At 43.9% G+C, this 25780-nt stretch overlaps 1 protein-coding gene across 2 annotated transcripts in view; it reads right to left on the reverse strand.

Moving 5' to 3' along the window:
- Positions 1–838, reverse strand: part of PLPP1 (phospholipid phosphatase 1) — a 96425-nt gene extending 95587 nt beyond the window's left edge. The window contains exon 1 of one of the 2 annotated variants that reach the window (XM_040421256.1): positions 549–838. In XM_040421256.1, the coding sequence (XP_040277190.1) occupies positions 549–606 (58 nt within the window). In that variant the 5' untranslated portion in view covers positions 607–838. The remainder of the gene's footprint in view (positions 1–548) is intronic. The other variant, XM_040421258.1, reaches the window with a different exon arrangement.
- Between the last annotated feature and the right edge of the window lie 24942 nt (positions 839–25780).

The following is a 25780-nucleotide window of genomic DNA, read 5'->3' on the forward strand; positions in this document are numbered from 1 at the left end:
CACGCTGGACTCATCTCAGGTTAATTTGCTATGGGGACTGGACATTGCGGATGTGCTAGCGGCCATCTAGCCACCCATGTCCTCAGCCATTTAAGAGGAGCTGGATTTCTTTTGTTCTTTCATGTCCTCAGCTCTATACACAAAATCCGGGTGACAGGTTCCCTTTAAATATAATCCTCCTAACGAGAAAGCTGGGGGATAACCCCTGGAAGAGCTGGAAACACGCCCTGGTTGTCACTCAGCTTTCCAAGAAGCAGATAGACATGGGAAATTTATAAAAACACTTTGTTTTCTGGTGTTTTGGAGTTTGTTTGTTTTTTAGTAAATATGTTAACATTCCCTCTATGGATTTCAGCAGAGCAACAAGAGAAATGTTCAGGTTTGTCCAAAAATCAATAGAAATCAGCAGTGAGAGGGAGAAGGAGCACACATGGGGGTTAGTACACACACATCGCATGCAAAGCAGAAGCCCTATAGACAAGCCAGGTGACACCGGATCCCCGCCCGCATTAAAGGGACATGCACAGCACATAGAAGGCGTTACATACCAAGCACCACACACACTACGTCCAGGACTACGAAGGGGATCCTCGTTTTGTCAAACATTTTGCTGAATTTGCTGTCAGCCGCCAGCAGTGAGACAAGTGCCGGTCACTGCAGCAGTCTCATGTGTGACAGTCCAGCTACAGGCGACAGCTCCCGGGTGCTTAGAGTCCAGGTGGGAGTGACGGTGACACCGCAGGCGAGGACGGGGTTGTCACAGACTACAGGCGACCAGCGTGCCCGGGACTCCCGTCTGTCTGACTGCACGGGGAGGCTGAGGCGGCGTAATGTTGATGGGACTGACTCCTAAGGGAATCACGTGACGTAGGCGGCTGCGATTAGCCAATTGCATCTCTGGTGGGCAGCGACGGAGGCGTGGCTGAATAGCTAAGGCGGTAAAGGATTTAATGGACCTATCCCGGTCCGCCACGTCACGACGGGCGTGGTCGGGTGAAAACTACTGTCCTAAAGACAGAGCAGGGCGAGGAAAAGCTGCGCTAGGGGGAGCGCGAGGTCACGGTTGCTGTGTGTGTGTGTCGGCTAAAGTTGCTTCAGGCGTCTTACAGTGACGTCATAACTGTGCTGCGAGGCGAGGGCGCCGCATGTTCTCACGTGGGTGCAGAGCGTTTTACTAAGCGCTAAGAAACGTGCATTATCACGGAGATGTCAAAGCTCTGAAGGGCGGTAGCTGTTAGGATAGGGCACAACTACACTGCAACATGTGTCGTGCGACATTTTTTTATAATGATAGTCTATGGTGTCGCGCTTCGACGCGACAATCGCAGAGAAATCCATTTTGGATGGGGTTTTTTTTGCGACTGTCGTGTCGTTGCAGCATGTTGCAGTGCGACACCATAAATGTCCTTGTGTATCCCTAGCCTTAGGGCTCTTTCACAGGAGCGGATCCCGTGCAGGTAATCTGCTGCGTGAAACAGAGCCAAGCCCCATCCCGGACAGCAGAGGCACTGAGCATTAACATGATTGATACAGCTCCGTGCCTCTCTGTGACCTTTTTACTACAAAATCACGGTGAGATAAAGTTGTCACCGTGATTTTGTAGCAAAAAGATCACAGAGAGGCAAAGAGCATTGTCAATCATGTTACTGCTCCGTGTCTCTGCTGTCCGGGACGGGGCTTGGCACTTTTTCACGCAGCAGATTACCTGCACGGGATCCGCTCCTGTCTACTTTCACATTTGCGCTTTCCCTTTCCACTATTGAGATCCATCATAGGATCTCAATACCGGAGGAAAACGCTTCAGTTTTGTCCCCATTCATTGTCAATAGTGACAAAACTGAACTGAAGGGAACAGCGTGCACCAGAATGCATTCAGTTCCATTTCATTGCGTTCCCCTTCAGTCTCAGAGAATAAAAGGAGTGGCAGGATAAGGGGGAATGGGCCCTGTGTTGTGGGGTCCCAGCAGTCAGATCCCCTCTGATTAGTTGATAGGGGATAAGTTTTAGTTACCAGAATACCCCTTTACCAAATAAGCCGCTTACTAAGGGTACCTTCACACTACATCTGTGTGCCTTCAGCATCCATATGTCCGTTCAGCATTGGATAGAACGTGTCCTTGCTTGCTATTGGCAAATAAGGCTACTTTCACGCTTGCGTTGTTGTTTTCCGGTGTTGAGATACGGAAGAAGATCTCAATACCGGAAAAGGTAAAAAGAAAACGTTTCCGTTTAGTCCTCATGCATTCTTAATAGGAGGAGATCCGTTAAGGATGCATCAGGATTTCTTCTGTTCCAGTAGCATTCCGTTTTGCGAGCTGTAGTTTTGTGTCCGGTCATAAAAACAGGGGGGAGGGGGGGGGATCCGGCACTGAAAACAATGTAAGGCAATGGTGACGGATCTGTTTTTTTAGGAGCCTTAAAAACCGGATCCGTTACCCATTGACTTTCAATGTCTTTAGTGGCGGATGTTATATATATATTTTTTTTTCTTGTTTTGATTTCACACAAATGGAACGGATGCATCCTGATGTGCAAAATCAAAACGGATCTGTTTAATTCCAGTATTTAGAGCCTCTGCCGGATCTAAATACCGGAATTAACAACGCAAGTGTGAAAGTAGCCTAAGTCAGTTCTACTTTACACTGGTTCTGTTAAATTTCCCCCAATGGGCCTGCAAAATATGCAGACGTCAAAACACATACGTTCGTGTGAATGCACCCTAATATGTAGTTATTAAAGGGGTTGTCCGCTTTTTATTATTTTTGACCTATCCTCAGGATAGGTCATCATTATCAGATCGGCTGAGGTCCGACTCCCGCCACCCCTGCCGATCAGCTGTTTGAAGAAAAAACAGTGGTCGTACAAGCACTGCCTTCTCTGCTCCGTTTTCCTGCTGGCCGCAGCAATTGCAGCGCTGAGCAGGTGTAATTACAAGTATGGCGTCCCCATTCACTTCTATGGGACGGCTCTGTCCAAGTGAATACTACATCTGATATTGATGACCTATCCTGAGGATTGGTCATCAATAGTAAAAAGTGGACAACCCTGTCCATGACCTCTGCTGAGCACTGTCTTCACTCTGCTCCCCCATTTGCACTGCCCTCCAGTGCTCAATATGGTCACTTATGGAGGGACACATGACCAGACCCATCCATCTGCACCCTCCTGGAAAATAGAGAGTGCTCATCGTCAGGTCTGGTCATATGCCCTCCTACTCTGTGAGTCCCAATAGGATTACCAGCACTTCTCAGGTGTGCTGAAATTTATTTGAATTTTTTTTTATTTTTTATATATGCTCTTCTTTGTACTGTTTCCAACTCCAAGGCATTCTTTCTATGAATCAGTGCCCAGAACTAAGCTATATATTTCAGATAAGGCCGCCCCAAAAACATTGTCAAGTGGTAATATTCAAGTCCCTGTCTTGCAAGTCTATGCCTTGTTTAATCCACAACAATATTCTGCTGGCCTTAGAAGCAGCCAATTGACTTTTTTTTTTTTCAATCAAATCGTTTTTTATTGTTCAAATAAAGTTGGTATATCACAATACATTTTGCATCACAATTTTCTTGGTGTTTTCTCCCCTCCGCATCTCAAATATCCACAATTATAAAAACATTATCATATGTCCATATATTTGTTACATCTTCTACAATCATTGTACATAATGAATATACCAAAATAAAGGCAAATCATTTACAGAGACATTTGACTGTTATAACCCCAACAACCCCCCCCCCCCCCCCCCAACAGCCAAACCCCCCCCCCCCCCCCAGATCAGAGCACGAGTTTCCAAGACCTTTTATATTACAACATGAGTGTGAGACAACCATTCATTCCACAACTTTTCAAACTTCAAAGGACATTCCCTCCTAACAAACACTCCCTTCTCTAATGTTAACATATCATGCACCTTTCTCACAAATTCATCCACAGTTGGCGGACTCCCCTGGATCCACCTGAAGGCAATCAATTTCCTGGCCACATACAGTAGTCTCCCAACTGCCACCTTGACCGCCTCTCCCCCACCAATCTCCTTCACATATCCCAGCACACATATTTTAGGGTCCTTCTGCACCCTCAACTCCAGGTTACGATTAATCAAAGTCAACACCTCGTCCCAATATCTACTTAGCACTGGACAAGACCAAAGCATATGAAATAGATCTGCACCTTCCGCCATACATTTTGGACAATTATCATCAGTTCTAATCCCAATTTTCCGTAAAAACACTGGAGTTTTGTAAACTCTGTGGATGATAAATAGTTGTGACAACTTGCCCTGTTCACTTACAGACACTCTCGGAATTGCCTCCAATATATCTTCCCACTGTTCCTTAGGGATGTCCCCCAGATCCTTTTCCCATTTTCTCATCCTAGTAAGGGGGAATTCTACCAGAAATTTATCTAAAAGCAGAGTATACACCTGTGATATCAAACCTCTCTTTCCTCCAGCTGGGAGAACCAGTTTATGGACCACATCCACTTTTGCAATAGTGCATCCCTTCCTTATCGTGACCTCATAGGCGTGTCTCAGTTGCAGATATTGATAGAACCACACTTAGGGAATGTTGAATTCCTGCTGTAGACCTTGAAATGATTTAAATACACTAGTCTCAATCAATTGACCTATCCTCATTACTCCATGGGATTCCCAATTTCGGATTCCTGATAGAGAAGTGAATTCTGGCAACAGGTTATTGTTCCATATTGGGGAAAGCTCTCCTACCCCACCAACTCCCCTGATCAATTTCACCTTTGCCCACACTTTTTTCATAAGCTCTATAAGCGTCGCTTTCTCTCTTCCCCCATGCATCCCTGCACCTTCCAGAATACCCATAAGATCCCTACTACCCAACCAGTGTTGCAGTATCTTCCCCGTCACATCTGGTAACTGAAATTCCATCCAACCCTTGAAATGTTGACACTGAGAGGCTAAGAAATAAATCCAGGCGTTAGGGACAGCTAAGCCACAGCCAATTGACATTTGAACAGACATTGACATCTTGAAAACTGAATTCAAATTTAATCCAGCTGTTGCTTCATCAGCATGAAGACGACCATTAGACCTGAGCCGCCTGTGTGCAGGTCCGCTTCCACAGCTCCCACTGATTCCACACCTTCTGCTTCATCGCTCGCCTATCGCCACAGGACTTTGAACTGGTCGAGATGTCAAGACTTGCGCGTCAATTGGATTCAAGTGAGGGGGAGGTGCGCAGAGTCAACCTCACTCTCTCTTCCCAGATTACATCTTGCTCCAATGGCAGGACAGAAGTCGAGACGGTTGGAGATGGGCTGGGCGCAGCGGTTGACCAGGGCATCTTTCGTGTCTTGTGGTGCTCTTAGCGTACCACATCGCCTGCAGATACTGCCTTCATGACCGTTGGTCCTATTTAGTAGCGCTCATCCGCTCACTCCGCCAGACTCTGTCTTCACATGCTCGGGATAGACAAATCCCCCTGTTACCAAAGGTCAATGACCCGACGGCTACTCTCAACCTGGTTTAGCCAGCCTGTCGAAGCTGTTGCCCAGGGTGTGGCCGCTGCACATGTTACAGCTGCTAGGAGCCACAGGTGAGAGCTGAGTGTCAGGTGGGGACCAAAGGTGTACGAGCTGCCCTGAAAAGAGCACGACATGCCCTCCACCAGAGGTACTACCACTCCCTATACACCCCCAAAGCTCCAGCACCACCCCTAACAATGCCCAGCTAGTTTATAGCATCTCCCATCAGCTAGTTACATAGACACTTCCCTATCACTGCCCCTGTTGCTGGTTTGACACGACCATGGACATAACATCACAGGAAATAAAGAACTGCATGGACACGGTCATGTGACCACAGCCCAAAATGGAAGATAGGAGGAAAGGTAAAAGGGATACATTAATACAGTCAGGTCCTTAAATATTGGGACATGGACACAATTCAAACATTTTTGGCTCTATACACCACCACAATGGATTTGAAATAAAACAAACAAGATGTGCTTTAACTGCAGACTGTGAGCTTTAATTTGAGGGTATTTACATCCAAATCAGGTGAACGGTGTAGGAATTACAACAGTTTGCATATGTGCCTCCCACTTGTTAAGGGACCAAAAGTAATGGGACAGAATAATAATCAAATCAAACTTTCCCCTTTTAATACTTGGTTGCAAATCCTTTGCAGTCAATTACAGCCTGAAGTCTGGAACGCATAGACATCACCAGACGCTGGGTTTGATCCCTGGTGATGCTCTGCCAGGCCTCTACTGCAACTGTGTTCAGTTCTTGCTGGTTCTTGGGGCATTTTCCCTTCAGTTTTGTCTTCAGCAAGTGAAATGCATGCTCAATCGGATTCAGGTCAGGTGATTGACTTGGCCATTGCATAACATTCCACTTCTTTCCCTTAAAAAACTCTTTGGTTGCTTTTGCAGTATGCTTTGGGTCATTGTCCATCTGCACTGTGAAGCGCCATCCAATGAGTGCTCAAGCATTTGGCTGAATATGAGCAGATAATACACTGCGTGCAGAATTATTAGGCAAATTAGTATTTTGACCACATCATCCTCTTTATGCATGTTGTCTTACTCCAAGCTGTATAGGCTCGAAAGCCTACTACCAATTAAGCATATTAGGTGATGTGCATCTCTGTAATGAGAAGGGGTGTGGTCTAATGACATCAACACCCTATATTAGGTGTGCATAATTATTAGGCAACTTCCTTTCCTTTGGCAAAATGGGTCAAAAGAAGGACTTGACAGGCTCAGAAAAGTCAAAAATAGTGAGATATCTTGCAGAGGGATGCAGCACTCTTAAAATTGCAAAGCTTCTGAAGCGTGATCATCGAACAATCAAGCGTTTCATTCAAAATAGTCAACAGGGTCGCAAGAAGCGTGTGGAAAAACCAAGGCGCAAAATAACTGCCCATGAACTGAGAAAAGTCAAGCGTGCAGCTGCCAAGATGCCACTTGCCACCAGTTTGGCCATATTTCAGAGCTGCAACATCACTGGAGTGCCCAAAAGCACAAGGTATGCAATACTTAGAGACATGGCCTAGGTAAGAAAGGCTGAAAGACGACCACCACTGAACAAGACACACAAGCTGAAACGTCAAGACTGGGCCAAGAAATATCTCAAGACTGATTTTTCTAAGGTTTTATGGACTGATGAAATGAGAGTGAGTCTTGATGGGCCAGATGGATGGGCCCGTGGCTGGATTGGTAAAGGGCAGAGAGCTCCAGTCCGACTCAGACGCCAGCAAGGTGGAGGTGGAGTACTGGTTTGGGCTGGTATCATCAAAGATGAGCTTGTGGGGCCTTTTCGGGTTGAGGATGGAGTCAAGCTCAACTCCCAGTCCTACTGCCAGTTTCTGGAAGACACCTTCTTCAAGCAGTGGTACAGGAAGAAGTCTGCATCCTTCAAGAAAAACATGATTTTCATGCAGGACAATGCTCCATCACACGCGTCCAAGTACTCCACAGCGTGGCTGGCAAGAAAGGGTATAAAAGAAGAAAATCTAATGACATGGCCTCCTTGTTCACCTGATCTGAACCCCATTGAGAACGTGTGGTCCATCATCAAATGTGAGATTTACAAGGAGGGAAAACAGTACACCTCTCTGAACAGTGTCTGGGAGGCTGTGGTTGCTGCTGCACGCAATGTTGATGGTGAACAGATCAAAACACTGACAGAATCCATGGATGGCAGGCTTTTGAGTGTCCTTGCAAAGAAAGGTGGCTATATTGGTCACTGATTTGTTTTTGTTTTGTTTTTGAATGTCAGAAATGTATATTTGTGAATGTTGAGATGTTATATTGGTTTCACTGGTAAAAATAAATAATTGAAATGGGTATATATTTGTTTTTTGTTAAGTTGCCTAATAATTATGCACAGTAATAGTCACCTGCACACACAGATATCCCCCTAAAATAGCTAAAACTAAAAACAAACTAAAAACTACTTCCAAAAATATTCAGCTTTGATATTAATGAGTTTTTTGGGTTCATTGAGAACATGGTTGTTGTTCAATAATAAAATTAATCCTCAAAAATACAACTTGCCTAATAATTCTGCACTCCCTGTATTGCCTGAAACACTTCAGAATTCATCCTGCTGCTTTTGTCAGCAGTCACATCATCAATAAATACAAGAGAACCAGTTCCATTGGCAGCCATACATGCCCACGTCATGACACTACCACAACCATGCTTCACTGATGAGGTGGTATGCTTAGGATCATGAGCAGTTCCTTTCCTTCTCCATACTCTTCTCTTCCCATCACTCTGGTACAAGTTGATCTTGGTCTCATCTGTCCATAGTATGTTGTTCCAGAACTGTGAAGGCTTTTTTAGATGTTGTTTGGCAAACTCTTATCTGGCCTTCCTGTTTTTGAGGCTCACCAATGGTTTACATCTTGTGGTGAACCCTCTGTATTCACTCTGGTGAAGTCTTCTCTTGATTGTTGACTTTGACACACATACACCTACCTCCTGGAGAGTGTTCTTGATCTGGTTAACTGTTATGAAGGGTGTTTTCTTCACCAGGGAAAGAATTCTTCGGTCATCCAACACAGTTGTTTTCCGTGGTCTTCCTGGTCTTATGGTGTTGCTGAGCTCACCGGTGCGTTCCTTCTTTTTAACCACTTCCCATCTGGGCCATTTGCCCCCTTCCTGACCAGGCCAAATTTTGCAAAACGGACATATCTCACTTTATGTGGTAATAACTTTGGAACGCCTTTATTTATCCAAGTCATTCAGAGATTGTTTTCTCGTGACACATTGTACTTCATGATAGTCATAAATTTGAGTCAAAATATTTCACCTTTATTTATGAAAAAATCCCAAATTTACCCAAAAATTTGAAAAATTCGCAATTTTCTAAATTTCAATTTCTCTGCTTTTAAAACAGAAAGTGATACCTCATAAAATATTTATTATTTAACATTCCCCATATGTCTACTTTATGTTGGCATCATTTTGGAAATGTCATTTTATTTTTTTAGGACGTTAGAAGGCTTAGAAGTTTAGAAGCAATTCTTCAAATTTTTAAGAAAATTGCCAAAACCCACTTTATAAGGACCAGTTCAGGTCTGAAGTCACTTTGTGGGGCCTACATAGTGGATACCCCCATAAATGACCCCATTGTAGAAACTACACCCCTCAAGGTATTCAAAACCGATTTTACAAACTTTGTTAACCCTTTATGCGTTCCACAAGAATTAAAGGAAAATGGAGATCAAATTTTTAAATTTCACTTTTTTGGCAGATTTTCCATTTTAATCAATTTTTTTCTTTAACACATCGATGGTTAACAGCCAAACAAAACTCAATATTTATTACCCAGATTCTGCGGTTTACAGAAACACCCCACATGTGGTCGTAAACTGCTGTATGGGCACACGGCAGGGCGCAGAAGAAAAGGAACTCCACATGGTTTTTAGATGCCATGTCCCATTTGAAGCCCCCTGATGCACCCTTACAGTAGAAACTCCCAAGAAGTGACCCCATTTTGGAAACTAGGGGATAAGGTGCCAGTTTTATTAGTACTATTTTTGGGTACATATGATTTTTTCATCATTCATTATAACACTTTATGGGGCAAGGTGACCAAAAAATTGGTTGTTTTAGCACAGTTTCTATTTATTTATTTTTACAGCGTTCACCTGAGGGGTTCAGTCAAGTGACATTTTTATAGAGCAGATTGTTACGGACGTGGCGATACCTAATATGTATACTTTTTCTCATTTATTAAAGTTTTACACAATAATAGCATTTTTGAAACAAAAAAATTATGTTTTAATGTGTCCATGTTCTGAGAGCTATAGTTTTTTTATTTTTTGAGAGATTTTCTTATGTAGGGGCTCATTTTTTGCGGGATGAGGTGACGGTTTTATTGGTACTATTTTGTGGGACATACGCGTTTTTGATCACTTGGTGTTGCACCTTTTGTGATGCAAGGTGACAAAAATTGCTTGTTTTGACACAGTTTTTTTTTTTTTTTTTTTTACGGTGTTCACCCGAGGGGTTAGGTCATGTGATATTTTTATAGAGCTGTTTTTTACGGACGCGGCAATACCTAATATGTATACTTTTTTTTATTTGTTTCACTTTAACACAATAATAGCATTTTTGAAACAAAAAAAATGATGTTTTAGTGTCTCCATGTTCTAAGAGCTATAGTTTTTTTATTTTTTGAGAGATTTTCTTATGTAGGGGCTCATTTTTTGCGGGATGAGGTGACGGTTTTATTGGTACTATTTTGTGGGACATACGCGTTTTTGATCACTTGGTGTTGCACCTTTTGTGATGCAAGGTGACAAAAATTGCTTGTTTTGACACCGTTTTTTTTTTTTTTTTTACGGTGTTCACCCGAGGGGTTAGTTCATGTGATACTTTTATAGAGCTGGTTTATACGGACGCGGCAATACCTAATATGTATACTTTTTTTTATTTTTTCTATTTTTAACTTCTTTTTTTTTTACATGTGAAACTTTTTTTTATTTTTTTATTTTCAACCTTTTATTTTTATTTTTTTTATTTTACACTTTTCGTCCCCCATAAGGTCATACAAGACCTCTGGGGGACATTTACTTCACTTTTTCTTTTTTTTTTCACTGTTGATTTCTCCTGTAACTGGGGCTGACATAGTAGCCCCAGTTACAGGACAAATGCACCCCTAGAGAGGCTGTACAGCAGCAATCCAGCGCTGTACAGCCTCACAGCAGGGCTGATCGAGGTCTCTGAGAGACCTCACACAGCTCCTGCACACTCCGGTCACGGCGGTCACATGACCGCCGGGCCGGAACAGGAAGCGCATAGCGCTTCCTTCTCTGCATACACAGCGCGCTGTGTCTGCAGCGATCGTGAAGGCAGGGACACCTGGGCACTGTCCCTGCCTTGTCTTAGGGTTGCCCTGCTGTCACTGACAGCGGGCAACCCGATCAGCAGCTGCACGATTAGCGTGCAGCTGCTATTTCTGACAGGACGTTTTAAAACGTGCTGTCAGAAATAGACGTCCACCCATAGGACGTTTATTGTCTATGGGCGGACATGAGGCGGTTAAGAATGTTCCAAACAGTTGTTTTGGCCACGCCTAATGTTTTTGCTATCTCTCTGATGGGTTTGTTGTGTTTTTTCAGCCTAATGATGGCTTGCTTCACTGATAGTGACCGCTCTTTGGATCTCATCTTGAGAGTTGACAGCAACAGATTCCAAATGCAAATAGCACACTTGAAATGAACTCTGGACCTTTTATCTGCTCATTGTAATTGGGATAATGAGGGAATAACACACACCTGGCCATGGAACAGCTGAGAAGCCAATTGTCCCATTACTTTTGGTCCCTCAACAAGTGGGAGGCACATATGCAAACTGTTGTAATTCCTACACCGTTCACCCGATTTGGATGTAAATACCTTCAAATTAAAGCTGACAGTCTGCAGGTAAAGCACATCTTTTTCTTTTTATTTCAAATCCATTGTGGTGGTGTATAGAGCCAAAAATGTTAGAATTGTGTCGATGTCCCAATATTTATGGACCTGACTGTATATTACAGGTATCTTCATAAATGATTTGCATGTTGATGCAATTTGGAAAACTTGTTTAACCGCCTCCGGACCACCTAACGCAGGATCGCGTTCCGGAGGCGGCAGCTCTGCGCACAGTCACGCATATATGCGTCATCTCGCGAGACGCGAGATTTCCTGTGAACGCGCGCACGTTCACAGGATCGGAAGGTAAGCGAGTGGATCTCCAGCCTGCCAGCGGCGGGCTGGAGATGCGATTTTTTTAACACCTAACAGGTATATTAGACGCTGTTTTGATAACAGCGTCTAATATATCTGCTACCTGGTCCTCTGGTGGTCCCTTTTGTTTGGATCGACCACCAGAGGACACAGGCAGCTCAGTAATAAGTAGCACCAAACACCACTACACTACACCCCCCCCCTGTCACTTATTAACCCCTGATCACCCCATATAGACTCCCTGATCACCCCCCTGTAAGGCTCAATTCAGACGTCCGTATGTTTTTTACGGATACATGGATCGGATCCGCAAAACACATACAGACGTCTGAATGGAGCCTTACAGGGGGGGTGATCACCCCATATAGACTCCCTGATCACCCCCCTGTCATTGATCACCCCCCCTGTAAGGCTCCATTCAGACGTCCGTATGTGTTTTGCGGATCCGATCCATGTATCCGTGGATCTGTAAAAAACATACGGACGTCTGAATGGAGCCTTACAGGGGGGTGATCAATGACAGGGGGGTGATCACCCCATATAGACTCCCTGATCACCCCCCCTGTAAGGCTCCATTCAGACATTTTTTTGGCCCAAGTTAGCAGAATTTTTTTTTTTTCTTACAAAGTCTCATATTCCACTAACTTGTGTCAAAAAATAAAATCTCACATGAACTCACCATACCCCTCACGGAATCCAAATGCGTAAAAATTTTTAGACATTTATATTCCAGACTTCTTCTCACGCTTTAGGGCCCCTAAAATGCCAGGGCAGTATAAATACCCCACATGTGACCCCATTTCGTAAAGAAGACACCCCAAGGTATTCCGTGAGGGGCATATTGAGTCCATGAAAGATTGACATTTTTGTCCCAAGTTAGCGGAAAGGGAGACTTTGTGAGAAAAAAAAAATATATCAATTTCCGCTAACTTATGCCAAAAAAATAAAATTTCTATGAACTCGCCATGCCCCTCATTGGATACCTTGGGGTGTCTTCTTTCCAAAATGGGGTCACATGTGGGGTATTTATACTGCCCTGGCATTTTAGGGGCCCTAAAGCGTGAGAAGAAGTCTGGGATCCAAATGTCTAAAAATGCCCTCATAAAAGGAATGTGGGCCCCTTTGCGCATCTAGGCTGCAAAAAAGTGTCACACATCTGGTATCGCCGTACTCAGGAGAAGTTGGGCAATGTGTTTTGGGGTGTAATTTTACATATACCCATGCTGGGTGAGATAAATTTCTTGGTCAAATGCCAACTTTGTATAAAAAAATTGGAAAAGTTGTCTTTTGCCAAGATATTTCTCTCACCCAGCATGGGTATATGTAAAATGACACCCCAAAAAAACAATGCCCAACTTCTCCTGAGTACGGCAATACCAGATGTGTGACACTTTTTTGCAGCCTAGATGGGCAAAGGGGCCCACATTCCAAAGAGCACCTTTCGGATTTCACCGGCCATTTTTTACACATTTTGATTTCAAACTACTTCGCACGCATTTGGGCCCCTAAAATGCCAGGGCAGTATAACTACCCCACAAGTGACCCCATTTTGGAAAGAAGACACCCCAAGGTATTTCGTGATGGGCATAGTGAGTTCATGGAAGTTTTTATTTTTTGTCACAAGTTAGTGGAATATGAGACTTAAAGGGCTTCTGTCACCCCACAAAACTCTTTTTTTTTTTTTGGATAGTTACATTCCTTATAGCGCGATATAGGAGAATATAATCTTATCACTTACTTTCATGCGGCCGTTTCTTTAGAAAACGAAGTTTTATAATATGTAAATCCGGTCTCTACCAGCAAGTAGGGCGTCTACTTGCTGGTAGCCGCAGCAGAAAACCGCCCCCTCGCCGTGTTGATTGACAGGGCCAGCCGTGATCTCCTCCTCCGGCCGGCCGGCCCTGTCAGTATTTCAAAAATCGCGCGCCTCTGTTCATTCGGCGCATGCGCTCTGAGATGAGGAGGCTCGTCTCCTCAGAACTCCCTCAGTGCGCCTGCGCCGATGACGTCTTCTCTTTCGGTGATGTCATCGGCGCAGGCGCACTGAGGGAGTTCTGAGGAGACGAGCCTCCTCATCTCAGAGCGCCTGCGCCGAATGAACAGAGGCGCGCGATTTTTGAAATACTGACAGGGCCGGAGGAGGAGATCACGGCTGGCCCTGTCAATCAACACGGCGAGGGGGCGGTTTTCTGCTGCGGCTACCAGCAAGTAGACGCCCTACTTGCTGGTAGAGACCGGATTTACATATTATAAAACTTCGTTTTCTAAAGAAACGGCCGCATGAAAGTAAGTGATAAGATTATATTCTCCTATATCGCGCTATAAGGAATGTAACTATCCAAAAAAAAAAAAATGAGTTTTGTGGGGTGACAGAAGCCCCTTAAAAAGAAAAAAAATCATTTTCTGCTAACTTGTGACAAAAAATAAAAAGTTCTATGAACTCACTATGCCCATCAGCGAATACCTTAGGGTGTCTACTTTCCAAAATGGGGTCGTTTGTGGGGTGTTTGTACTGTCTGGCCATTGTAGAACCTCAGGAAACATGACAGGTGCTCAAAAAGTCAGAGCTGCTTCAAAAAGCGGAAATTCACATTTTTGTACCATAGTTTGTAAACGCTATAACTTTTACCCAAACATTTTTTTTTATCAAAGGCATGTAGAACAATAAATTTAGAGAAAAATGTATATATGGATGTCGTTTTTTGCAGTGAAAAATTTCATTTTTTTGCAAAAAAATCGTTAAATTTCGATTAATAACAAAAAAAGTAAAAATGTCAGCAGCAATGAAATACCACCAAATGAAAGCTCTATTAGTGAGAAGAAAAGGAGGTAAAATTCATTTGGGTGGTAAGTTGCATGACCGAGCAATAAACGGTGAAAGTAGTGTAGTGCAGAATTGTAAAAAGTGGCCTGGTCATTAAGGGTGTTTAAGCTATGGGGGCTGAGGTGGTTAAAGAGAGCCTGTCACCAGGAAACTCACCGTCAAACCAGGCAAAATGCCTTGTAGGGCTAGCTCAGCTGAATGTAATAATAATTATTACTTAGTGATACATTGCCTCATTCTGAAAAAGTACTTTTAATCCATATGCAAGTGAGAAGTTAAGTGCACCGAGGGTGGGTCTAGATTATTCTGTGCACCCTTGCCATTATGCCTTCTTCTGCCAGCCTTTCCCTGTTTTTCTTGATTGACGGGGCCAAGAAAGATGACAATGCAAGAAACTGGTCTAATGAAGAAGGAGGGGAAATATTCACAATTAGTCATACAGACTAGTAATTGCCTAATTTTCCCATATGTCTCTTAGCAATCCTAAAACTTAACTTTTAATATCAAATGCTTAAAAGTGTTATCTGACCATAAAGTAAAGAAAACTTAAACTGTCAGTTGTGTCGCCTTTTTTCATTTATCAGGTTAGAATAATAGCACTGTTAGTTTCACAACGCTATTACATTGGTGGTGGGCTTGGGAGGCTGGCAGCCACGCGCTGACTGCAGACTCTTCCCCAACAATCTCTGTCCCTACCTACCGCTCTGTATTTTTGCATTATTAAAGGGCTTCTGTCACCCCCCATTTAGCAATTTTCTGTATCGGACATTAGCTATTTGCTAATGTCAGATGAGTCCATATATATCACTGTTACCTGTCTCTGCTGTAATTTCAGTAAAAATCGTACTTTTATAATATGCAAATTACTTCACTACCAGCTAGTTGGGCCGTTACTTGCTGGTAGCTGCCACATCCTAGGACTATAAACACGCCCCCTCCTCCACTTGATCGACTGGGCCAGTGAGCGCTCTCCTCCTCTCGCTGGCCCTGTCGATCATCTTCTTTTCCAGGTGTAGGCTGACGTCATCGGCGCAGGCGCACTGAGGAAGGAGCAGGTAAGCGAGCGTCCTTCTCTCAGAGCGCCTGCGCCGAATGAGGACCGGTATAGCGCAGGCGCAGAATTTTATGGGCAGAGAGGGCCAGCGAAAGGAGGAGAGCGCTTGTTAGCCCTGTTGATCAAGTGGAGGAGGGGGCGTGTTTATAGTCCTAGGATGTGGCGGCTACCAGCAAGTAACGGCCCAACTTGCTGGTAGTGAAGTAATTTGCATATTATAAAAGTAAGATTTTTACTGAAATTACAGCACAGAGACAGGTAACAGTGATATATATGGACTCATCTGACATTAGCAAATAGCTAATGTCCGATACAGAAAATTGCTTAATGGGGGGTGACAGAAGCCCTTTAACCACCTCAGCCCCCAGTGCTTAAACACCCTGAAAGACCAGGCCACTTTTTACACTTCTGACCTACACTACTTTCACCGTTTATTGCTCGGTCATGCAACTTACCACCCAAATGAATTTTACCTCCTTTTCTTCTCACTAATAGAGCTTTCATTTGGTGGTATTTCATTGCTGCTGACATTTTTACTTTTTTTGTTATTAATCGAAATTTAACGATTTTTTTGCAAAAAAATGACATTTTTCACTTTCAGTTGTAAAATTTTGCAAAAAAAAACGACATCCATATAGAAATTTTGCTCTAAATTTATAGTTCTACATGTCTTTGATAAAAAAAAAATGTTTGGGTAAAAAAAAAATGGTTTGGGTAAAAGTTATAGCGTTTACAAACTATGGTACAAAAATGTGAATTTCCGCTTTTTGAAGCAGCTCTGACTTTCTGAGCACCTGTCATGTTTCCTGAGGTTCTACAATGCCCAGACAGTACAAACACCCCACAAATGACCCCATTTCTGAAAGTACACACCCTAAGGTATTCGCTGATGGGCATAGTGAGTTCATAGAACTTTTTATTTTTTGTCACAAGTTAGCGGAAAATGATGATTTTTTTTTTTTTTTCTTACAAAGTCTCATATTCCACTAACTTGTGACAAAAAATAAAAAGTTCTATGAACTCACTATGCCCATCAGCGAATACCTTGGGGTCTCTTCTTTCCAAAATGGGGTCACTTGTGGGGTAGTTATACTGCCCTGGCATTCTAGGGGCCCAAATGTGTGGTAAGGAGTTTGAAATCAAATTCTGTAAAAAATGACCTGTGAAATCCGAAAGGTGCTCTTTGGAATATGGGCCCCTTTGCCCACCTAGGCTGCAAAAAAGTGTCACACATCTGGTATCTCCGTACTCAGGAGAAGGTGGGGAATGTGTTTTGGGGTGTCATTTTATATATACCCATGCTGGGTGAGAGAAATATCTTGGCAAAAGACAACTTTTCCCATTTTTTTATACAAAGTTGTCATTTGACCAAGATATTTATCTCACCCAGCATGGGTATATGTAAAAAGACACCCCAAAACACATTCCTCAACTTCTCCTGAGTACGGGGATACCAGATGTGTGACACTTTTTTGCAGCCTAGGTGGGCAAAGGGGCCCATATTCCAAAGAGCACCTTTCGGATTTCACTCCTCATTTTTTCCTGAATTTGATTTCAAACCCCTTACCACACATTTGGGCCCCTAGAATACCAGGGCAGTATAACTACCCCACAAGTGACCCCATTTTGGAAAGAAGACACCCCAAGGTATTCCGTGAGGGGCATGGCGAGTTCCTAGAATTTTTTATTTTTTGTCACAAGTTAGTGGAAAATGATGTTTTTTTTTTTGTTTTTTTTTCATACAAAGTCTCATATTCCACAAACTTGTGACAAAAAATAAAAACTTCCATGAACTCACTATGCCCATCAGCGAATACCTTGGGGTCTCTTCTTTCCAAAATGGGGTCACTTGTGGGGTAGTTATACTGCCCTGGCATTCTAGGGGCCCAAATGTGTGGTAAGTAGGTAAATGACCTGTGAAATCCGAAAGGTGCTCTTTGGAATGTGGGCCCCTTTGCCCACCTAGGCTGCAAAAAAGTGTCACACATCTGGTATCTCTGTATTCAGGAGAAGTTGAGGAATGTGTTTTGGGGTGTCTTTTTACATATACCCATGCTGGGTGAGAGAAATATCTTGGTCAAATGCCAACTTTGTATAAAAAAATGGGAAAAGTTGTCTTTTGCCAAGATATTTCTCTCACCCAGCATGGGTATATGTAAAATGACACCCCAAAACACATTCCCCAACTTCTCCCGATTACGGAGATACCAGATGTGTGACACTTTTTTGCAGCCGAGGTGGGCAAAGGGGCCCATATTCAAAAGAGCACCTTTCGGATTTCACAGGTCATTTTTTACAGAATTTGATTTCAAACTCCTTACCACACATTTGGGCCCCTAGAATGCCAGGGCAGTATAACTACCCCACAAGTGACCCCATTTTGGAAAGAAGAGACCCCAAGGTATTCGCTGATGGGCATAGTGAGTTCATGGAAGTTTTTATTTTTTGTCACAAGTTAGTGGAATATGAGACTTTGTATGAAAAAAAAAAAAAATAAGCATTTTCCACTAACTTGTGACAAAAAATAAAAAATTCTAGGAACTCGCCATGCCCCTCACGGAATACCTTGGGGTGTCTTCTTTCCAAAATGGGGTCACTTGTGGGGTAGTTATACTGCCCTGGCATTTTCCAGGGGCCCTAATGTGTGGTAAGTAGGTAAATGACCTGTGAAATCCTAAAGGTGCTCTTTGGAATATGGGCCCCTTTGCCCACCTAGGCTGCAAAAAAGTGTCACACATGTGGTATCGCCGTATTCAGGAGAAGTTGGGGAATGTGTTTTGGGGTGTCATTTTACATATACCCATGCTGGGTGAGAGAAATATCTTGGCAAAAGACAACTTTTCCCATTTTTTTATACAAAGTTGGCATTTGACCAAGATATTTCTCTCACCCAGCATGGGTATATGTAAAATGACACCCCAAAACACATTCCCCAACTTCTTCTGAGTACGGCGATACCAGATGTGTGACACTTTTTTGCAGCCTAGATGCGCAAAGGTGCCCAAATTCCTTTTAGGAGGGCATTTTTAGACATTTGGATACCAGACTTCTTCTCACGCTTTGGGGCCCCTAGAATGCCAGGGCAGTATAAATACCCCACATGTGACCCCATTTTGGAAAGAAGACACCCCAAGGTATTCAATGAGGGGCATGGCGAGTTCATAGAAATTTTTTTTTTTTGGCACAAGTTAGCGGAAATTGATATTTTTAATTTTTTTCTCACAAAGTCTCCCGTTCCGCTAACTTGGGACAAAAATTTCAATCTTTCATGGACTCAATATGCCCCTCACGGAATACCTGGGGGTGTCTTCTTTCCGAAATGGGGTCACATGTGGGGTATTTATACTGCCCTGGCATTCTAGGGGCCCTAAAGCGTGAGAAGAAGTCTGGAATATAAATGTCTAAAAAATTTTACGCATTTGGATTCCGTGAGGGGTATGGTGAGTTCATGTGAGATTTTATTTTTTGACACAAGTTAGTGGAATATGAGACTTTGTAAGAAAAAAAAAAAAAATTCCGCTAACTTGGGCCAAAAAAATATCTGAATGGAGCCTTACAGAGGGGTGATCAATGACAGGGGGGTGATCAGGGAGTCTATATGGGGTGATAACCACAGTCATTGATCACGCCCGTGTAAGGCTTCATTCAGACGTCCGGATGCGTTTTGCGGATCCGATCCATCTATCAGTGCATCCGTAAAAATCATGCGGACATCTGAATGGAGCTTTACAGGGGGGTAATCAATGACAGGGGGGTAATCAATGACAGGGGGGTAATCAATGACAGGGGGGTGATCAGGGAGTCTATATGGGGTGATCACCACAGTCATTGATCATGCCCCTGTAAGGCTTCATTCAGACGTCCGGATGCGTTTTGCGGATCCGATCCATCTATCAGTGCATCCGTAAAAATCATGCGGACATCTGAATGGAGCTTTACAGGGGGGTAATCAATGACAGGGGGGTGATCACCACAGTCATTGATCATGCCCCTGTAAGGCTTCATTCAGACGACCGGATGCGTTTTGCGGATCCGATCCATGTATCAGTGCATCCGTAAAAATCATGCGGACATCTGAATGGAGCTTTACAGGGGGGTAATCAATGACAGGGGGGTAATCAATGACAGGGGGGTGATCAGGGAGTCTATATGGGGTGATCACCACAGTCATTGATCACGCCCCTGTAAGGCTTCATTCAGACGTCCGGATGCGTTTTGCGGATCCGATCCATCTATCAGTGGATCCGTAAAAATCATGCGGACGTCTGAATGGAGCTTTACAGGGGGTTGATCAATGACAGGGGGGTAATCAATGACAGGGGGGTGATCAGGGAGTCTATATGGGGTGATCAGGGGTGATTAGGGGTGATCAGGGGCTAATAAGGGGTTAATAAGTGACGGGGGGGGGGGGTGTAGTGTAGTGTAGTGGTGCTTGGTGCTACTTTACTGAGCTACCTGTGTCCTCTGGTGGTCGATCCAAACAAAGGGGACCACCAGAGGACCAGGTAGCAGGTATATTAGACGCTGTTATCAAAACAGCGTCTAATATACCTGTTAGGGGTTAAAAAAAACACATCTCCAGCCTGCCAGCGAACGATCGCCGCTGGCAGGCTGGAGATCAACTCTCTTACCTTCCGTTCCTGTGAGCGCGCGCGCCTGTGTGCGCGCGTTCACAGGAAGTCTCGCGTCTCGCGAGATGACGCGTATATGCGTGACTGTGCGCAGCGCTGCCACCTCCGGAACGCGATCCTGCGTTAGGCGGTCCGGAGGTGGTTAAAGTCAATTCTGATAGAGACCACACTTCTGTGCTAAAAATCCCTCAAACACTGCAATGATCAGAATAGAAGGACGCCATACACACAAGGCTAGAAGTCAGATAATGGCAGACCACAGAAATCCTGCTTACAAGAGCAAGGTCACTCAATATGCTGAAGGTAACAAGTTGGAACCTGCTAATACCACACTGACACAGGATCACAGCAGACCCATAGCAAGCACCCTGCACCCAGCTTTCCTGGAGACAGAAGAGAGACTGATCTCCCAGGCAGACTGCACCTAGGTGTGAATAGCTGAGTAAATAGGACAACTTACCACTTGATGTTCAGACACTCGGACAAGGGAAATGTTAACTCTTATATCATACCCAAACACAGGGATCATGTAAGCCACAGGTAACAGTTCACACACACCCAAAGAAATCCACAGCCAGCTTGCAATTCCACAGCCATCCTACACAGTAACGCAGTGTCACAGTGAACCGCACTGTGACAACACCAAGATGTACACTACACATAAGCAGCCTCTGAGAGACTTTTTATACAGCAGTGAGGGAAGCACTTTTGTGGCAAGACACAGTATCTAATCAGATCACACATGTAGACATAAGTACATGTCGAGTTTTACTGCAATCCAAAATTTCATGGGGCATTGTTTTTTGTTTTTTTTTTTGTCAATGAGAAGGCAAGTGCACTTCAGCCAGAGTAATCCCCCAGTTTAATACCCCACAATGTTAAAGAAATTTGACAGATGTATAAAGGATAAATGCTTAAAAGTCAAACATAACTCATTGATCGACTCCTTGGCTTGGTGCATTTTCTGAGGTTCATAGCTTTGATTTCACCTCCCTGCTGCTATCAGAGAGCTCATTAGTCTGTGGACAAGGAGAGGCGACACCCCTTGTGTCACTGCACCCAGCTGCAGGGGTTGTTTTGGAGTGATGAAGATGGATTTGTTGGCGAAAAGGAACGGTTTGCGTCTGACTTTGAGAGAAGATTTAGTGAAGGCTTCAAGTATTGAGGACTATGTATTATGGATTCTTGAAGATTCATTTGGAATGCTGAAAGAAGATATTTACTGTATGCAAGAGATTCGTTGGAGGAAGTCGTTTGATGTGACTGAAGTCAGAAGAGGTATGTAGGATAGCGTTTGTTCATTCGTTGAACATTGAGAAGAGTGAAGAACATTTTTGTTTTACAGTCATCAATAGTTGAAATACAGAAAAGTTTGGTGGTATTAATGGGCGATACATTTGTGGAAACAGATGAAATGACTTTTTTTTTTAAAGAATTATACAGACTATTTTGTGTTTTAGAAAAATTTCCTGAATAAAGCTGGTTTGTGGAATGGAAAAAGAAGATTTGTCGTTTGGCTCAAAGAAGAGATGGTGAAGAGTTTGTGTGAAAAGATTTTGGTTAATTGGAAAAGTGGTTATTGTTATTGAGAGACAGAAGTAATAAAGTTTCATGATCCCAATGAAGTGCTTGTGTTTCTGAATGCCTGACCCGTGCTTGTCTTCTCAATTCACCTACCTGTCTGATCATTGCCTGCTCCATCTCGACTCTCCTGTTGCTGACTCGCATTGCCTGACCTGTAAGCCTCTGCCTTGTGGGTCCACAATTGCTGGTTTGTGACAAGCAAACCAAAGGTCCTGACTATCAATGTCATAATGGCTGCATTTTCTTTTGACCATTGCTTCAATCTCTATCTGTTGAAGGTACTGGGAAAAGGTGAAGACTCCAAGCTCTCCACTTTCCCACTTTGTAGGCAACATCCAGCTGGAGTGGAGAGGAGGTTGACGGTTTCCATAGAACACCTCCCATTCTTGGCAAGGATGTCACTACTGTCCTTGCACTATAATGAAAGACTCTAAGATCCTTAACAAGAACGTATTTTGGAGCAGTAAGTGGTCATTCATTGTCAAACTGTGGAAGGATGCCTCATCCTTAGACGGACTTATAAACCTGCAGCAAATGTTCACTTTGGGTAACTCCACAGGATTTATCTACTACCTGGACATGCCACAAATCTGCAGAAGATGTGGTAATTTGGGCCACGAGGAAAAGGACTGTAAGGTGGATGCCTGCAGAATTTGCTGTGTCACCAGACATGAATCTAAGTACTATTCAAGGAAGACAACCTGCAACCTTTGTTGACTATCTGTTACAGAGGCTGCTGTGCGCTGCTGTTCTCCTGCTTACCGCTGCGGTCCTAGGCACAGTGTTTAGTGGTGATCTGCTGCCTGTGCTTCCCCATTCACTGCTGCAGTCCTGGGCTCTGTCCTTGCAGGTACTGTTTGTTCTGGGATCCGCTCCACAGTCTCCTTTCAGCCCTGGCCAAAGCATACTTGCTGCTTCTTCCCTGCAGCACTTCCTTAAGGGCCGGCGCGCATCACTTCCTGTGCTTTATGGGTTAGATGATGTGACCTCGCTGACCAATCCTAGCCCTTCTGCATGTATATAGTAGCTCAGCCCCCTTTCCAGTTGCCTGAGTGCCAAGGTCCTTGTGTCCTGCAAAGGTTGCTGATTTCTCTGCTTGTGTTACTGTGTACCTGACCCATGTTTGTGTTCCTGGACTCCGCTACCTGTTTGATTCCTGCCTGCTTGTCTTGACTCTCCTGTTGCTGACCCGGACTGCCTGACCTGTACCTGTTCCGCCTGCCCTGATCTATTGCTTGTTTGACTTTACCTCTGCCTCATCCTTCGGTCCTGCACTGTTGTTCCTGGTTACGACTCGGCCTGCTGACTACATCTGTACCTCTGGTACCTTTCTCAGGTGCCTCCTGGTCTGCCTGGACCAGCTGCCTTGTGTACCTATCCTCCTCAAGAGGTAGCGACCTGGTGTTCCCCTCGGGAAAGTCTATCCCCACCATCAGGGGTACTGTAAAGATCGAGAGGTATACTTAGACAATGACCTTAGAGGAGGTAGGATGCGTGGCACCGCAGGTTCACACCTGCTGGTTCGTGACACAATCATAGCATGTTTACAAGGACTGCTTGAAGAGTATCCGGACCTATGCTTCAGTGGCATCAAAGGCCCCGGCAAAACATCGACTTAACTCCAATGAAAGCCCACACCAACACAAGAGAGGAGAAGAGAAAAGAAAAGACCAGGAAGGATGGTAAGAGGATAATAGCCCCTCCCCAGAACCCACATCCACTAAGGTAGTCTCCTCCACCCAGCCCTATACCTCATTAATTTTGTCATCTTCACACAGACACAAGAGATAAAGCACATTGTGGAGGAGGTGATTGCTGACCCTAAAGTCATTCAGGGCTCTTCATTCTATGACTCATTGGAAGAGGTTGACCTGTGTTTGTTTATAGAACAACAGTCAACAAGGAAGAGGAGCCAGAATGTCAGATGGTACTTGCTCTTCTCTCAATTCAGCCAGCAGTTGTTTTCATGTTGTAGGAATGTACACTGCCATCTTCTAGGTAGGTCCTACAACAATCTGGATAGGCAGTGTTCTCACAGTCTGTCCTTCTGGTCTGGTCAGAGTGACTGCATGTCCCCTGGGGTTGCCATCCATCTCAGGGAAAGTGCTTGATTACACTGAATTAACCCTAATATAAAAACTCTTATCAAGGAGAAGAAAATGGCCTTTAGGTCAGGTGACAAGGAAAAGCTGAGGGATCTGCAAAATGAGCTGCGGTGTCAAATCAGGGAGGGGAAAGCCAGATACAAGAGGAAGATGGAGGAGCAAATGGAACAGGAAAACAGTGTGGTCTGGAAAAGCCTTACGTCAACATCTGGTCACAGACAACCTGTCTCCCAGGTAGAAGGAGATAAAAAGTGGGTTAATGAGTTCAATCTATTCTTCAATAGGTTTGATCACACAGCTGCTCCTCCCATCCGAGCATGCTATTCTATCCACTCTCCCACACTAATGGGGATCTTGTTTCCTGTTGTTAGCTCTCACCTCCAGATCAGTAAATCTAGCAATCAGTCATCTGGCTACCGTCTGATGTTTATAAGTGCCCAGGTGAGAAGGGAACTTGGGAGGATCAAAGGAAGGCCCCAGGGCCAAATGGCATCAGTGCCAGGGTACTTAAGACCTGTGGTGATCAGGTGTGTGGTATATTACATATATGTTCAATATGTGCCTGAAGTTGGAAAAGGTACCACAACTGTGGAAATGATCTTGTGTGGTACCAGTTGCGAAGACACCTCATTGACATCCCACTTGATGAAGGTCTTGGGGAGGTTGGTTCTTACCCCTCTCCACCCTATAGTGAGCTCATCCATGGACCCCCTCCAGTTTGCTTATCGGCCTGGCATTTGGGTGGATGATGCCATCATCCACCTTCTACACCAAGTTCTTTCTCACCTGGAGAAACTAGGCAACTCTATGAGAAAAGTGTTCTTTGATTTCTCTAGTGCTTTCAACACCACAGAGCCAGGGCTACTAAGAGACAAGCTGAATTTTGTGAGAGTGGACCACCACCTCTCCAACTCGATCCTATACTACCTAACAAACCGACCGCAGTATGTGAGAGCCTGGAAATGTGTGTCATCAGCGTACTCCATGGTGTGAATACACCTTCTCTACAGCTCTAATTGACACATAATCTCTCTTTCTCTACGGTAACTTGTGTTTGATAAAGGTCCCTCGCAGACCGAAACGTCACATGTATGCACTTTAAGTTGCCCTGCACATCAAAACCAAATAAAAATAATACACTATTTCAATCTCATTCCAAGGAGTGCTTGAGTTTATTCAATTAAATTAATTCTATAAGCTGTGATACAGTGCTGCCCAAAATTATTCATACCCCTGGCAAATTTTGACTTAAAGTTACTTTTATTCAACCAGCAAGTAATTTTTGGACGGGAAATGACATAGTTGTCTCCCAAAAGATAATAAGACGATGTACAAGAGGCATTATTGTGGGGGAAAAAAAACTTTTCTCAGCTTTTATTTACATTTGAGAAAAAAGTGTCCAGTCCAAAATTATTCATACCCTTCTCAATAATCAATAGAAAAGCCTCTATTGGCTATTACAGCAATCAAACGCTTCCTATAATTGCAGACCAGCTTTTTGCATGTCTCCACAGGTATTTTTGCCCATTCATCTTTAGCAATGAGCTCCAAATCTTTCAGGTTGGAGGGTCTTCTTGCCATCACCCTGATCTTTAGCTCCCTCCACAGATTCTCAATTGGATTCAAGTCTGGACTCTGGCTGGGCCACTCCAAAACGTTAATGTTGTTGTCTGCTAACCATTTCTTCACCACTTTTGCTGTGGGTTTTGGGTCATTGTCATGCTGAAATGTCCACTGGTGCCCAAGGCCAAGTTTCTCTGCAGACTGCCTGATGTTGTCATTGAGAATCCTCATGCATTGCTCTTTTTTCATGGTGCCGTTTACTGTGATTAAGTTACCTGGTCCATTGGCTGAAAAACACCC

The sequence above is a fragment of the Bufo bufo genome, chromosome 2 (genome assembly GCF_905171765.1).
Source record: "Bufo bufo chromosome 2, aBufBuf1.1, whole genome shotgun sequence".
In the NCBI taxonomy this organism is placed as follows: domain Eukaryota; kingdom Metazoa; phylum Chordata; class Amphibia; order Anura; family Bufonidae; genus Bufo; species Bufo bufo.